The 12,689-nt window shown below is 43.2% G+C and overlaps 1 protein-coding gene across 6 annotated transcripts in view; it reads right to left on the reverse strand.

Moving 5' to 3' along the window:
* MCOLN2 (mucolipin TRP cation channel 2) overlaps positions 1 to 12,689 on the reverse strand; it is a 57,566-nt gene that overhangs the window by 12,749 nt on the left and 32,128 nt on the right. For 5 of the 6 annotated variants that reach the window (XM_045478082.1, XM_045478087.1, XM_045478088.1 and 2 more), the window contains exons 7-11: positions 11,123 to 11,222; positions 5,183 to 5,295; positions 3,564 to 3,713; positions 1,828 to 1,929; positions 1,603 to 1,725 (exon numbers count right to left, since the gene is read on the reverse strand). In XM_045478082.1, coding sequence (XP_045334038.1) covers positions 1,603 to 1,725; positions 1,828 to 1,929; positions 3,564 to 3,713; positions 5,183 to 5,295; positions 11,123 to 11,222 — 588 coding nt within the window. The remainder of the gene's footprint in view (positions 1 to 1,602; positions 1,726 to 1,827; positions 1,930 to 3,563; positions 3,714 to 5,182; positions 5,296 to 11,122; positions 11,223 to 12,689) is intronic. The other variant, XM_045478086.1, reaches the window with a different exon arrangement.

Below are 12,689 nucleotides of genomic sequence, written 5' to 3' on the forward strand. Positions count from 1 at the left end.
GGTAAAAGAAATGTAGTATTTCCCCTACAGGGCTGCTGGGTGGGTTGACAGCAAGAGGTAAAGAACTTGAGCACTATATCTATCTGACATATAATGCTTGGGAATGGTAGCTATTTTAGTAAAATCCAAGCAACATTATCTAAGCATCTTCCAGAGTAATGATGGGGTAGAGGAAATGGAGGGCAAAGGAGAAAGAACCACTCATCCTGAGGCCTTGAAACCAGTGAATTGAAGCAGAAATTCTTAGGCTCAGTATTTATTCCGCACAGTACAACACTGCCCCCTAGTGACAAGAATGTTGATAAGCATTCAGAGCAGGACATAAGTGAGAAAGAGAAATGTAAATTTTCCTGAGCACTAAATAGTAAGTACTCCAGATCTGAGAGATTGTATTAAACTACGATTTTTACTCATGAGTCACCTTTAAAGCAGTGGCATGGAATTGGAAGAGCAATAATATTATCAAGATTTACTATTAACCCAGGGATTGTCACTTTGTTAATTACACAGTTTCTCAAAAAGGAAAACAGTCATTCTCCCTGGACATATTAAATGTAACACTTAAAGAGGAGAAAGCTTGCCTGTGTGTCAAGTTACTAGGATTTACATTAGTATGATAACACAGGAAGTTGGCGCTTTGTGGACCGCTCGCTTTTTGTGAGTAGTTTGGGAACCAGATTTGATCATATGTTTTGTTTCATGCAACTATCAAGGTCAAAACTGAAGGCTGAGCTGTTCTATACGCTTTAACACAATCCTCTGCACTAAGCCAAGAAACCTGTAGCCTGGGCTGTAGAGACCAAACAAGAGGAGACAGAAATGCTTAGCACAGTACCTGACATACAAGCATCAAGTAATAGCTGCCTATTATTTTTCATTGTGTTGTTTCTGTTGTTCCAACTGCCAGAGACCCATGGAAGAAAAACTATAAGATGCAATGATTCCTCTTACTTATTTTGGTATGAAATCAAGGCCTACCTAATTTCATTTCCTGAGGCATCTATCAAATGTACTGTTCTAAAAGAACATCTGAACCTAACTTTGATGTCCCTACGATGCTGCTGCTACTGAGTGAAGCCCAGTGTTAGTTTAGAATTCAGATACTGATCTTTAATAAGGCACAAAGAGGACACTGTAATCAAAACCACCTACAAAGACAAGATGTGTTATCATTTTAATCATAAACCTAACAGGGTCATTCTGGGCAGTCTTTGTCCACCTTCATTCGCCTCAATGAATCTGGACGAAAACCTTACTACTTTAAGTTAGAAGGATATTGTAATAACTTTCCTCATTTACTTTTCATTTTTACTGTAGTGACCTCACGCCCAAATATTTCTCATTTGATGATCAGCTGGGTTAATATGTGCCTCCTGAAGCCCAGACAAGGGAAATGCCCTCTCTAGTTACAGTTATAGTGCTTGCTTTGATATCCTGGAAATATTCAGTATCCTGGAAAGGGAAAGAAGGCCAATGCAAAGGCAGGTCTCACTGAGGTCGAGGGTACGTGCCAGTGCTGGGTAGAAAGCAGGGCAGTGCTGGGACCCACTTGTAAGAGTCCCGAGTGCTTAATTCATAGAAGCAAGGATTAGTGCTACACACCTTGTCGTGATAAGGTCCTAAAACAATCCAGCCACAGAACGTGTAGCCCAAGTAGATCATACCAGCACAAGCACAGAAGCGAAGAACTTTGGGCAGTGAGGCTTGCATCGTTAAAATGAGCACCTGAAATAAAAATCAACAGGAGGGAATTTAAAAGTAGCTGACTGGCACCCAAAGAAGGAATGAGTCTCAATCCTAGTGCCCTACCCGATGCCACATCCTTACGTTATATGCTTGGAAGTAACCCAGGTATCTGATGACGCCAACCCAGACAAAGAGCGTAGACGTTCCGAGCAAAATGCTGCACAGGTCGTAATTGGTGAGATTCTAAAGAATGAAAAAAATAGACATGAGTAAAACACTCCACTCCGTTCAGGGTATTAACCTCACTTTAAACTGACTGGAAAAGAATGGACTGACTGCCTCTCTATATGTGATACTAAGAGCCCGTAAACTGAAGAAGAAAAGAGCACAATTCCAAATGTGTTTCTCATTTCCTTTTAGTATTTGAGTTGGTTGAACTGAGTTTTTGTTCAAACAGTATCTGGAAATAGTAATTGCCTTTACTACTGACCTAGGCATTAAAGAGTATAAAGTAATGGTGTTTGTTAAATATCAAACAATACCATTCACCTATTTTTGAAAGAAAGCTCCAACATGATTTGCTAACCCAGTTCTTTCTCTCAAGGACTTTTAAGTCTAATTGAGGAGACAGACACACAAACACAGTTCTAATTTAATATACTAAGTGCAAAGAGAGCCACAATGCCTGGCATGTCACACAGGGCTCTCCAGAGGGTGACTCCAGAATGGAGCCGGGCCTGGAGGGCAGGTTGAGAGAGGACACTGCAGGTCAATGGACAAAGGCTGAACAGAGGCACAGGCCAAGAGCCAGCAGGATGTCCTAGAGACGACCACTGATGGGTCCGGAAGACCTAGGACAGGGAGGGAGGCAGAGCGAGATGATGGGTTCCCCAGACACCATGCTGAAAGGAGGACACTTCATCCCAGTTGGGGCCCTGTGAGGCAGAGAGGATTTAGACACTTCTGGACAAATTAGTTTGACAGTGGGGTGGATGGATCTGAGGAATATAAGGAGGAAGGCAGGAAAACCAATGAGAAGACTGTTGTGGGGTGCCTGGGTGGCTCAGTTGGTTGAGCATCCAACTCTTGATTTCAGATCATGTCATGATCTCACAGTTCTTGAGTTCGAGACCCCCATCAGGCTCTGCGTTGACAGTGCGAGGCCTGCTTGGGATCCTCTCCCACTCCTCTCTCTGCCCCTCCCCACCCCCAAATAAATAAATAAACATTAAAAAAAAAAAAAAAAAGGAATATGCTATAGTAGTATAGGCCTGAGAGGAAGATATCGTGAAGGAAGCCAGAGTAGTCAGGGTGGAGAGGAGGGAGGCACTTCAGGTGGTCAACATCTGCTGGTTGACAGCAAGGAGGGGAGAAGAGCCAGATGAAGGAGGGGTCAAGATGTAGTCATGGGATTAAATCAACTAACAACAAGAAGGTGTCAGGTGCCTAGTGGTCACTCAGTATTCCTGTCCTCACTCCCCTCCAAGTGCACCCATCAGTCATGGGTAGTCGCCACTGGCTCTTGCCATGATTGGTTCATGGGCCAGCTGCTTCTTCTACAACTTAAAAAAAAAAAAAAAAATGAAGCCCACCCAAACAGCCAATTTTCTCAGTTCCTATTGTGAAGATGCTGAGTTTCCTGGCGGATATTCCTAGGGATATCATCTTTCACAGAACAACAGTTTCCTTAGTTTCCCTTGATGAGGAATCAAGTCAGAGGAAATAACCCAGGGATCTGATGTGAGATGGTTTTATGGATGTGAGAAAAGAGGAAACATCAGACTCAAAGTAGTCTCCATAAGGATTTTATATCTCAATGTGCCGGGGGTCCCCCAGAAGAAAAGAAAGAACAGAACATTAAAATGGGTTGCCCTCACCTTTGCTTTAATTTCCATTTTTAATATGGATCCAATTATCGTCATTAGGTCGCTGATAATCACCAGGATATACCATCCATTGATGAACTCCCACTGGTCGGCGTTACACACGTGTCGCTTGTACTTCTCCAGGAAGAAATTGAGAAATCTCTGCGGCAAACATTTTAAAAAGCATTTCTTACAAACCACACTGCCCTCTGGAAGGAGAAGACAAGCGCAAAACAGTGCTTTCGCCTGTAAAATGATATGGCATTACCTTTCCCAACCTGACAGATCCTCTTTGAGGGTGGGGATTACGGCCCACTTTCCCCCATAATCTATTGCAGCTAAAAGTAAGTAAGCATTCTAGTACCCGCTAAGTTAACTCAAACATCAAATGCTTATGTTCTAACACCAAGAGACTCTTGTCATAATTGCTACCGCATAGTACATTCTCAATATTTTACACGTTATCAACTCATTCAGTCTGACTCCCCTATGAATCAGGTCTATTTTCAGAAGAAGAAACTGAGGCATGGGGAGGCTAGGCAGGATTTGGGTCTGGGCAGCCTGGTTCCAGAGTGTGTAGTCCCAATGGTGGGAGTCAATCGTGACTCCCAATGGTGCCCCCTAACTTTGGCAGACCCAGGACCACGAACTCAGATGGAGAATATCAAGAGGCTTAGGGGACAGGTAAGAGAAGCAGATTATTTACAAAATAAGTTGACAAAGGTCAAGAGTAAGAAAAATAGGGGTGCTCAGGTGGCTCGGTTGGTTCAGTGTCCAACTTTGGCTCAGGTCGTGATCTTACAGTTCATGAGTTCAAGCCCCACGTCGGGCTTGGGCTGACAGCTCAGAGCCTGGAGCCTTCTTCAGATTCTGTGTCTCCCTCTCTCTCTGCCCCTCCCCTGTTCATGCGCGCTTTCTCTCTCTCTCTCTCTCTCTCTCTCTCTCTCTCTCTCTCTCTCTCAAAAATAAATAACCATTTTTTAAAAAAGAGTAAGAAAAATAGATTGTACACCATTTTCTTGCTCCACGGATGGGATCCACAAATGATGACTTCCTGTATTACCCCTGACCCCAGTCTGCATTTACACACATACAACAAGCCAGAATAAGATTTGTGGGGAGCTGAAGTATGTATTCACAAGAACTCTGAGGGTAAAAAGGTAAAATGAAACTCAGGAGAGAATAAACTATTTTTAAAAATAGAAAAAAGTATTCTGTGCTTCATTATAACCCATTTACCATGCCTCCCTGTCAAAAGGAACTCTGATTTGAAGACAAAAGATGAAACCCACACATGCTATTACTCTGTTCTTAAGATCACGCCTGAATTCAAGAGGGTCTTGTTTATTCTGGAAACATTCAAAAGCCTCAGAGTTCACCACTGTGCATCTATGCTTAGCAGCTCAGTTTTAAGCAGGATAATTATCTGATCCCACCTGACATGCCAGGAGCCTTACCCACCCTGCACACCTCAGGTTGATTAATGCCTTGTAGGGGGACAATCGTTCAAAGGAATCTAATTTAGTCAAGAGCTCCAAAAAGGGCAGGATGACCCAACATCAACTGTCCACTGTCTGAACAAACAGGATGGAGGCCTAGAAGGGGGAGAGAACATTTGAACACACACTTACCTTTCGTAACCTTAGAGCTAGAACAATGGATCTTGTGCACAGAATAAGAGATGCCAAGCATATCACAATGACAAATGCATCAAACGCCAGCACGTACTGGGTGTTTTTCTGAACTGAGGAACAAAAACAGAATTCAAATGTTAAACACACCTTACTTGGGAATAATTCTCAAACAAAATGGCAGTCTGAAAAGTTCAAATGATAAATGCTTAAATATCAGAAACAAATCACACTGCATTCATTTAGAAGTCTTTAAATAGGGTAAAACATTCTCTGATGTTAAGTTACACATTGAAAAACATAAACTCTTTGCTAAATGTACTAAAAATATTTCCTATAGAATAGAACCCAACAGAAGGTGGTCCATTTGGGCTGTATTCAAAAGAGGCAAAACTGGTTCTTTTTCATAAAAACACAAATATCAAATTTTCCGTTAATGACGGAACAATTCAAAACACTGCTCCTCAGAATCCCCATTTCCTTTCTTTTTTAATGTGCATTTGCTTTTGAGAGAGAGAGAGAGAAAAACAGAGTGCAAGTGGTGGAGGGGCACAGAGAGGGAGACACAGAATCCAAAGCAGGCTCCAGGCTCTGAGCTGTCAACACAGAGCCCGGCGTGGGGCTTGAACTCATGAACTGTGTGTGAGATCATGACCTGAGCCAAAGTTGGGCACTACACTGACTGAGCCAACCAGGTGCCCCCAGAATTCCCCCTTCTGTTTCTCGACCTTACTGTGTACTATGTACTGTCCCAGTTCAATAAACTTCTTCTGCACATGGAGAAAACCACCTCTTGGAATGGAATCACAGCAGTAATCAAATTGTGGTCGCAGACTACACAGTAGCATGGGGGAATGTACTGGAGGAAGATGTACCTGTAACCTCTGCTTCTCGGAGACCTGATGGTAGCATTCCAAGTGCCTGGCCCCCTGCCCATGCCTGCAGCTTCGTCACCTGCCCCTCGGTGCTCTCCCCCACCTTCTCTACCTTGATGCGACACTGTTCTTCCTCTGTCCCTGCTCCTACCAGATTTGCTGGCCCTCTTGCCTCAGGGACTTTGCAAGTGCTGATCCCTCTGCCTGGAGCACACCATACAAGTCAGATTATTCTTTTTCAGCCTTGGGTCACAGATGAAATATTAAACATTTCAGATTAAATATTTAGGGAAGAGAATTCCCTAAATTCCCATCTTCATTAGCCCCTCCTATATTCTCACAGCACTCTCCACAAGTATACATACTCATAGCTCCTTTCATTCTTCTTTGTGTGATGGCCACTGAACCCGTAACGATGTCTTCTAAGATGGCACACACAGCAAGGAACACAGGGACAGTGCAAAAAAGGAAAGACACAGTCTCTGGAGCCTGATGAGCTGGCTCTGAACCTCAGCTCTGCACTCAGAAGCTGTGAAGCCTTGGGGAAGGTCCTTCAGGGTCCTCATCCTTTGTCACCGCCCCCCCCCCCTCAAAATAGGTAGAATAAAAAAAAAAAAAAAAAACAACTCTACATCATAGGGCTGTTGTGAAGATTAAACAAGCTCATATATGAAAGCACTTGGAACAGTCCCAGGCAAACAACAGCACGCATTCATAGTGCTTCTTGTGTATCATTTGAAGCCTACCTTCCCCACTAAATGATTGACTCTGGGAAGTGGGGACTGTATGTGTTCGTTCAACACCACAGTGTCTGTGCTTTCTTAATGCCTCAGTGTGTTTATGAATAAATGGAGAGCACTGGCACAACATGAGAAGACTACTGAATAATCCAAGTTAGAACCTGTGAAGGGCTGAGGGAGAGGAGAAGGCACAGAACTGTGAGAGACCAAGAGTCAACCTGGTCTCCAGAGGGAACTAAGCAAGAAGAGAGAAGGACCATCCAGGAATGACTCTGGTTTTTCTGTCTTGGTGAGCTGAGCTCAGTCTGGACATTCATGACGAGAGAGGAAAACCTGGTGGCAGCTAAAGCCACGGGTGTGGACATAGCCACTGAGGGAGACCACAGAGGAAAACACAACTAGGAAGGATAGGGGTGGGGGGGGAGGGGCAGCAAGGTGGGGCATTATGAGGAGATGAGCTCAAAAAGTAGACTGAGAAGGGCCATGGGACAAGGGAATGGGACTGAGGGCAGGTGAACTTCAGTGGCGTGCTCAGAGGGGATTATAAATCGGAGCACTCCATAGCGACACCTCTGCAGAAAAGGCATCTAACAAAAAGACCAAGTGTGTATGGATTTAGTAATGCAAGGGCGCGAGCAACAACGGCAAGAGTGTCTGAGGGCAAACAGCTCATCCTGTGCGTTAAGGACATAGGCAGCGAGTAAGTGCAATTCACTGACTGAATTATTGAGGCGTGCTGAGCTTTAGATGCCTCCACTGCAGTAGGGGGAGCAGCTGGGTCTGCCTCATGGGCTGTCAGGAAATCAGGTGAGATCACTTATGCCCAGTGCTTGCTGCAACGGTACCTAGCACCTAGCACTTACATTTACTTTCAGCCGTTTTATAATGAAGAAGCTTAAATTATCTTGTGATAACATCTAATGAGTAGATAAGAAAACAACTTAACTGGAACCGAAGCAGACTTTTTCTTTCTTCCTTCCTTTCCATCTTTCTTTCTATTATCTATGTATCTTTCTATGTGTGTGTATTTCTACATACCTATGTATCTATTTCCTCCTTTCTTCTTTTTTCTCTATGTATCTATCTTTTTATCTATGTATCATTTTTTCTACATACCTACCTAATCTATCTATGTATGTATCTACCTGCCTATCTTTCTATGCATCTGTGTATCAATCTTTCTATGTATGTACATAAGTATGTATGTATCTATCTAGCTATATCTTTCTTTGTATCTTTTTCTTTCTTCTTTCTTTCCTTCTTTTTTCTTTCTTTTCTTTCTTTCTTTTTCTATCATTTACCTATCTTTCTATGTGCCTGTATGTCTGTCTGTCTGTCTGTCTATCTATCTATCTACCTATCAATCTATCTATCATCTATCAGGGCTATCTATCTATCTATCTATCTATCATCTATCTATCTAGGCCATGGAATGAGATGGAGGAAATAGGTACAGTTCTTGGGAATATGGGACTGAAAGCCTTATGAAATGCAAGGAGAGCATCTAATACCTTCCTTTCTGACATACAACTAGAACAAAATCTCTATGATTTCTTATACTGGGCCTTATTTATAAATAGGAAAATGGAGGCCCAGATCTAGAAGGATAAAGCATCCTTCCTAACACAGAAACCAGTATTATATTGTTTGTTTGTTCTTGTCATACTAACTTCAGACACCTTTTTAAATTTTTTTATTTTTTTAAGTTTTCATTTTATTTTTTTTTTATTTTTATTTTTTTTTTTAATTTTTTTTCAACATTTATTTATTTTTGGGACAGAGAGAGACAGAGCATGAACGGGGGAGGGGCAGAGAGAGAGGGAGACACAGAATCGGAAACAGGCTCCAGGCTCTGAGCCATCAGCCCAGAGCCCGACGCGGGGCTCGAACCCACGGACCGCGAGATCGTGACCTGGCTGAAGTCGGACGCCCAACCGACTGCGCCACCCAGGCGCCCCAGTTTTCATTTTAAATCCAGTTAGTCAACATACAGTGTTCCATTAGTTTCAGGTACACAATATAGAACACTTCCATACATCACCCTGTGCTTATCACAAGTGCACTCTGTAATCCCCACACCTATTCCACCTCCCTCTGCTAACCATCAGTGTGTTCTATATCGTTAAGAGTCTGTTTCTTGGTTTCTCTCTCTCTCATATTCTGTTTTAATTTCACCTATTGAGAAAACTAGTCGGCATGTTACAAAAAGTTATTTATGAACATTACAAGTGCTTTCTTACTCCAGTCAATCTGTTACCCCCACAGGAACATTTGTCAAACTTGGTTTATAGAACACTAATCCAGAGAGATGCCCTTACCAACCTGGTTGGGGAAGTCCTACACCTCACCCAGTCCTCCCAGAGGTCCTAAGGAGTCAGTCTTGCACACACTGCCGCTCTCACCCAGGGCTGCCCCTATTTACCACACCCCCTTTCCCTGAAACACTTGGGAAATCACCCATCAGTGGGGAACCTTGCCCACTAATACCTACCTCCTCCAGCCCCTCATGCCTGACTTGCTACGCTTATAAAATCCAGTTAAAGTGAAGACTGGTGGCAAACCTGGGGACAAGTATTCGAAGTCATAAAAGGCAACATGAGGTTTCTCTGTGAAAATGGACAACCCCTCGTTATTTCGCCCTGTGATAACACAGGTAATGACAAGAGGAAGAGAAAAGCCTCAGAGTAAGTGAATGGACCCGGAGCCTCAGAACTTTCGGAAAATAACACCAAGATTCCACTAGATGTCACCCTTGCCTTTGTCCCACATCCCCCAAAGCCAGGGCAGACAGTTTCCATAGACAAAGGTGGGGGGGGGGGGGGGATCCACTTTCTCAGCTGGTTTCCAAACTTCAACTTTTTAAGGGTTTCATGTCACATCATTTTATTTTAAATTCATATTCTCCTAGTAACAGAATCTGGTTTCTTCAAAAGACACGGCTCTGGGAGAAACTCAGATGTCAGTATTCCTACTAAGGGGTCTGTGAGGTTAGTATTTCTCTTCACTGGCCACAGAAGGGAGCCAGAACTCTTCCCTTTTGAGTAATAGGCAAGGAAAACTCCCCGACATCTAGCAGCCCTGTGGGGAGGAAGGAAACACGTTTGACTAACGCTTCAGTCATAATGACTGTTCCAAACCACATTTCATTCGTGACAAAAGTTAGCTTTTCTCACATAAAATAGCTGAACCTATACCGGACTAGGCATCTGATCTGCGTGTGTCTCTGTGGGAGGCAGCGTGTGTGCTGGGAAAGAGGAACCGCTTTCAAACAGAAAGAAACTAAAACTGTCTACACGGACCAGAACCTTGAGTCAGTTAATGGAAATACTGAAACCAAACCTTCAGAATCCTTAAGATGTATCGTATAACTGAAAAAGCAACAGGCCCACAGACAAATCTAGATTAAAACAAAACTAAAAGAGTTAAAAACCATGGGCATTTCACATTTTATGTTGTCCTGACAATCCTGTCTAAGGCAAACGCAGTTCAACAAAACTTGTAAGTGAAAAAATACTGACAATCCATTAACACCATCCTGACCCCTCTGTGAGAAGTTCCACAGAGTCCACTTTACATTACGGACGAAGACGTGTTTTCTGAGTAACCACCGAGTAAACCCCCCAATGTTTGGACAGGCTGCTCTCTGAGCTCCGAGGGCCTTGATCCTTCCCTGCTGTCAAAGGTTCAGCTCCAAGTATAACCTCCCCAACCATCACTGGTAGATTTTCTCCCTCTGCCCCCAAAGTTAACCTTTGCTTTCTTTATCCCCATCCCTTTTCACCTCCACCACTTATTCCTATTCGTGACACATCAGAGATTCTACAAGCCGGTCGATCTCACTCACTAAGGCGTTTTCTTCCTTTTTCCATAGTGCCCAGCAACCACTATGTGCCAACTCTTGTTTTCGGTGCTTTCCTTGACATATGAACCCACTGAATACTCAGCATCCTGGAAGGCAGACACTATCATCACCCTCATTTTATAGAGAAAGGTACTTAGAAATAGAGAGGTTAAGTGATTTGTCCAAGACCACAGGCATAACGAACAGAACCAAGACCCAAACCCAGGCAGTCTGACCCCAGAAACAGTGATCCTAACAACCAGGAACCCCTTCTCTCTTAAGGTGTGTAATCAATCAACATCTACTGGAACTGAACAAAAAGGCAAGGCTTTAGGATATTCTGTATAGAGTTAAATGCTTGATAATTTTCGGGAGCTCTTTCTTCCTATAGCCATCCAAAAAAAACATTTAAACATCCTGAATCCCAAAATGAGTGTCAAAGATCATCCATAATTCACAACGGGCAAGCATGTGACATACTTACTAGATCCAGATATGTTCAAGTCTTTACATTCTTCAATTTTAGCATCACTGCCAAAATAGATTTTGATCTTGCCACTGTGAGCTTTATTGTCAAAGGTAATCTGGAGACACAAATGTATGGAAAGGTTACCGCCCAGCGGAAAGTATGGTATACTAGATAAACTCTGCTTCAAATATCACTGGCATCCGAACAGCATGCTGATTCAAAAATAATTCTGGGGTGCCTGGGTGGCTCAGTCAGTTGAGCGTCCAACTTCGGCCCAGGTCATGATCCTGTGCTTCGTGGGTTCGAGTCCCGCGTGGGGCTCTGTGCTGACCGGCTCAGAGCCTGGAGGCTGCTTCGGATTCTGTGTCTCCCTCTCTCTCTGCCCCTCCCCCATTCTGTCTGTCTCCCAAAAATAAACATTAAAAAAATTTTTTTTAAATAAAAAAAAAAAATAGTACTGATGAAACTGTTCTCATCATGTGATTCCTTCACAAGTTTCTTTTTTTTTTTTTTTTTTAAATTTTTTTTATGTTCACTTACTTTTAACACAGAGACAGAGCATGAGCAGGGGAGGGGCAGAGAGAAAAGGAAACATAGAATCCAAAGCAGGCTCCAGGCTCTGAGCTGTCAGCACAGAGCCCGACACAGGGCTCGAACTCACAAGCCGTGAGATCATGACCCGAGCCAAAGTCAGATGCTTAACCAACTGAGCCACTCAGGCACCCCACAAGTTTCTATTATTAATGAAAGAATATGATCCAAAGGGTAAATACGTGGAATCTACTGAATCCATCGTACTGAGTCGTATTCAGGTTCAGAGAAATCTTGGAGCAAAACAACAACCATTAGTCCCAGGAACAAAAACAAGATTCACCAGTCTTTGACAAGAGTTATCTCATTTATGATACTGAATGGAATTTAAAAGCATTGGCTTCAACTTACTCCTTTGGGTGTGAAATTCTAGGTCTTTGCTAGGGTTGGAAACTATTTTTCTGTTTGCTTCAAATGCTACGTATAATGTTTTCAGAGGTGACAGACTGCTCCCAAGCTCCAGGCTGAATTTAAGATTTCCAAATGCCCTCAATCTTCCACATTATGTTTCTGTCATTTGGTTTACAAGCGATACGTGCTGAGTATCTTAAGGCTTGAGAGAAGTACGTTGGGGGCTTTCCTATGGGAGAATGAGGCCCCGTGTGTGCCAGGGTTAGCAGAGGTGTGCTCACAGCTCATAGGGACTGAAATGGGGCCTGCAGATTTAATGCTCCAGCCTCTGGTTTGGTCCGAGTGATATTCTTGGATTACATAGAACGTGGCTTATGCGTAGAGATGTGCAGGCACTTGGGGATTTAATTACAGATCACCTACACAGTCAGCCCTGTGAGCTCTTGGCCTGAGGATTTTTTGGGATTTTGTAATGTGTTTTGTAATGTGTAGGTCACCCCAGGGAGGTTAATCATGCTCTTCTCTGCCAGAGACATTCTTTCTCACCACATCTCAAGACTTATAATTACTTTTATCGCTTTATTTGTTTTCTGGTCTATCTCTTCCACTAGACTGTAAGCTTCCTGAGGGCCACTGCACC

This window comes from Leopardus geoffroyi, chromosome C1 (assembly GCF_018350155.1).
Source record: "Leopardus geoffroyi isolate Oge1 chromosome C1, O.geoffroyi_Oge1_pat1.0, whole genome shotgun sequence".
NCBI classification, from domain to species: domain Eukaryota; kingdom Metazoa; phylum Chordata; class Mammalia; order Carnivora; family Felidae; genus Leopardus; species Leopardus geoffroyi.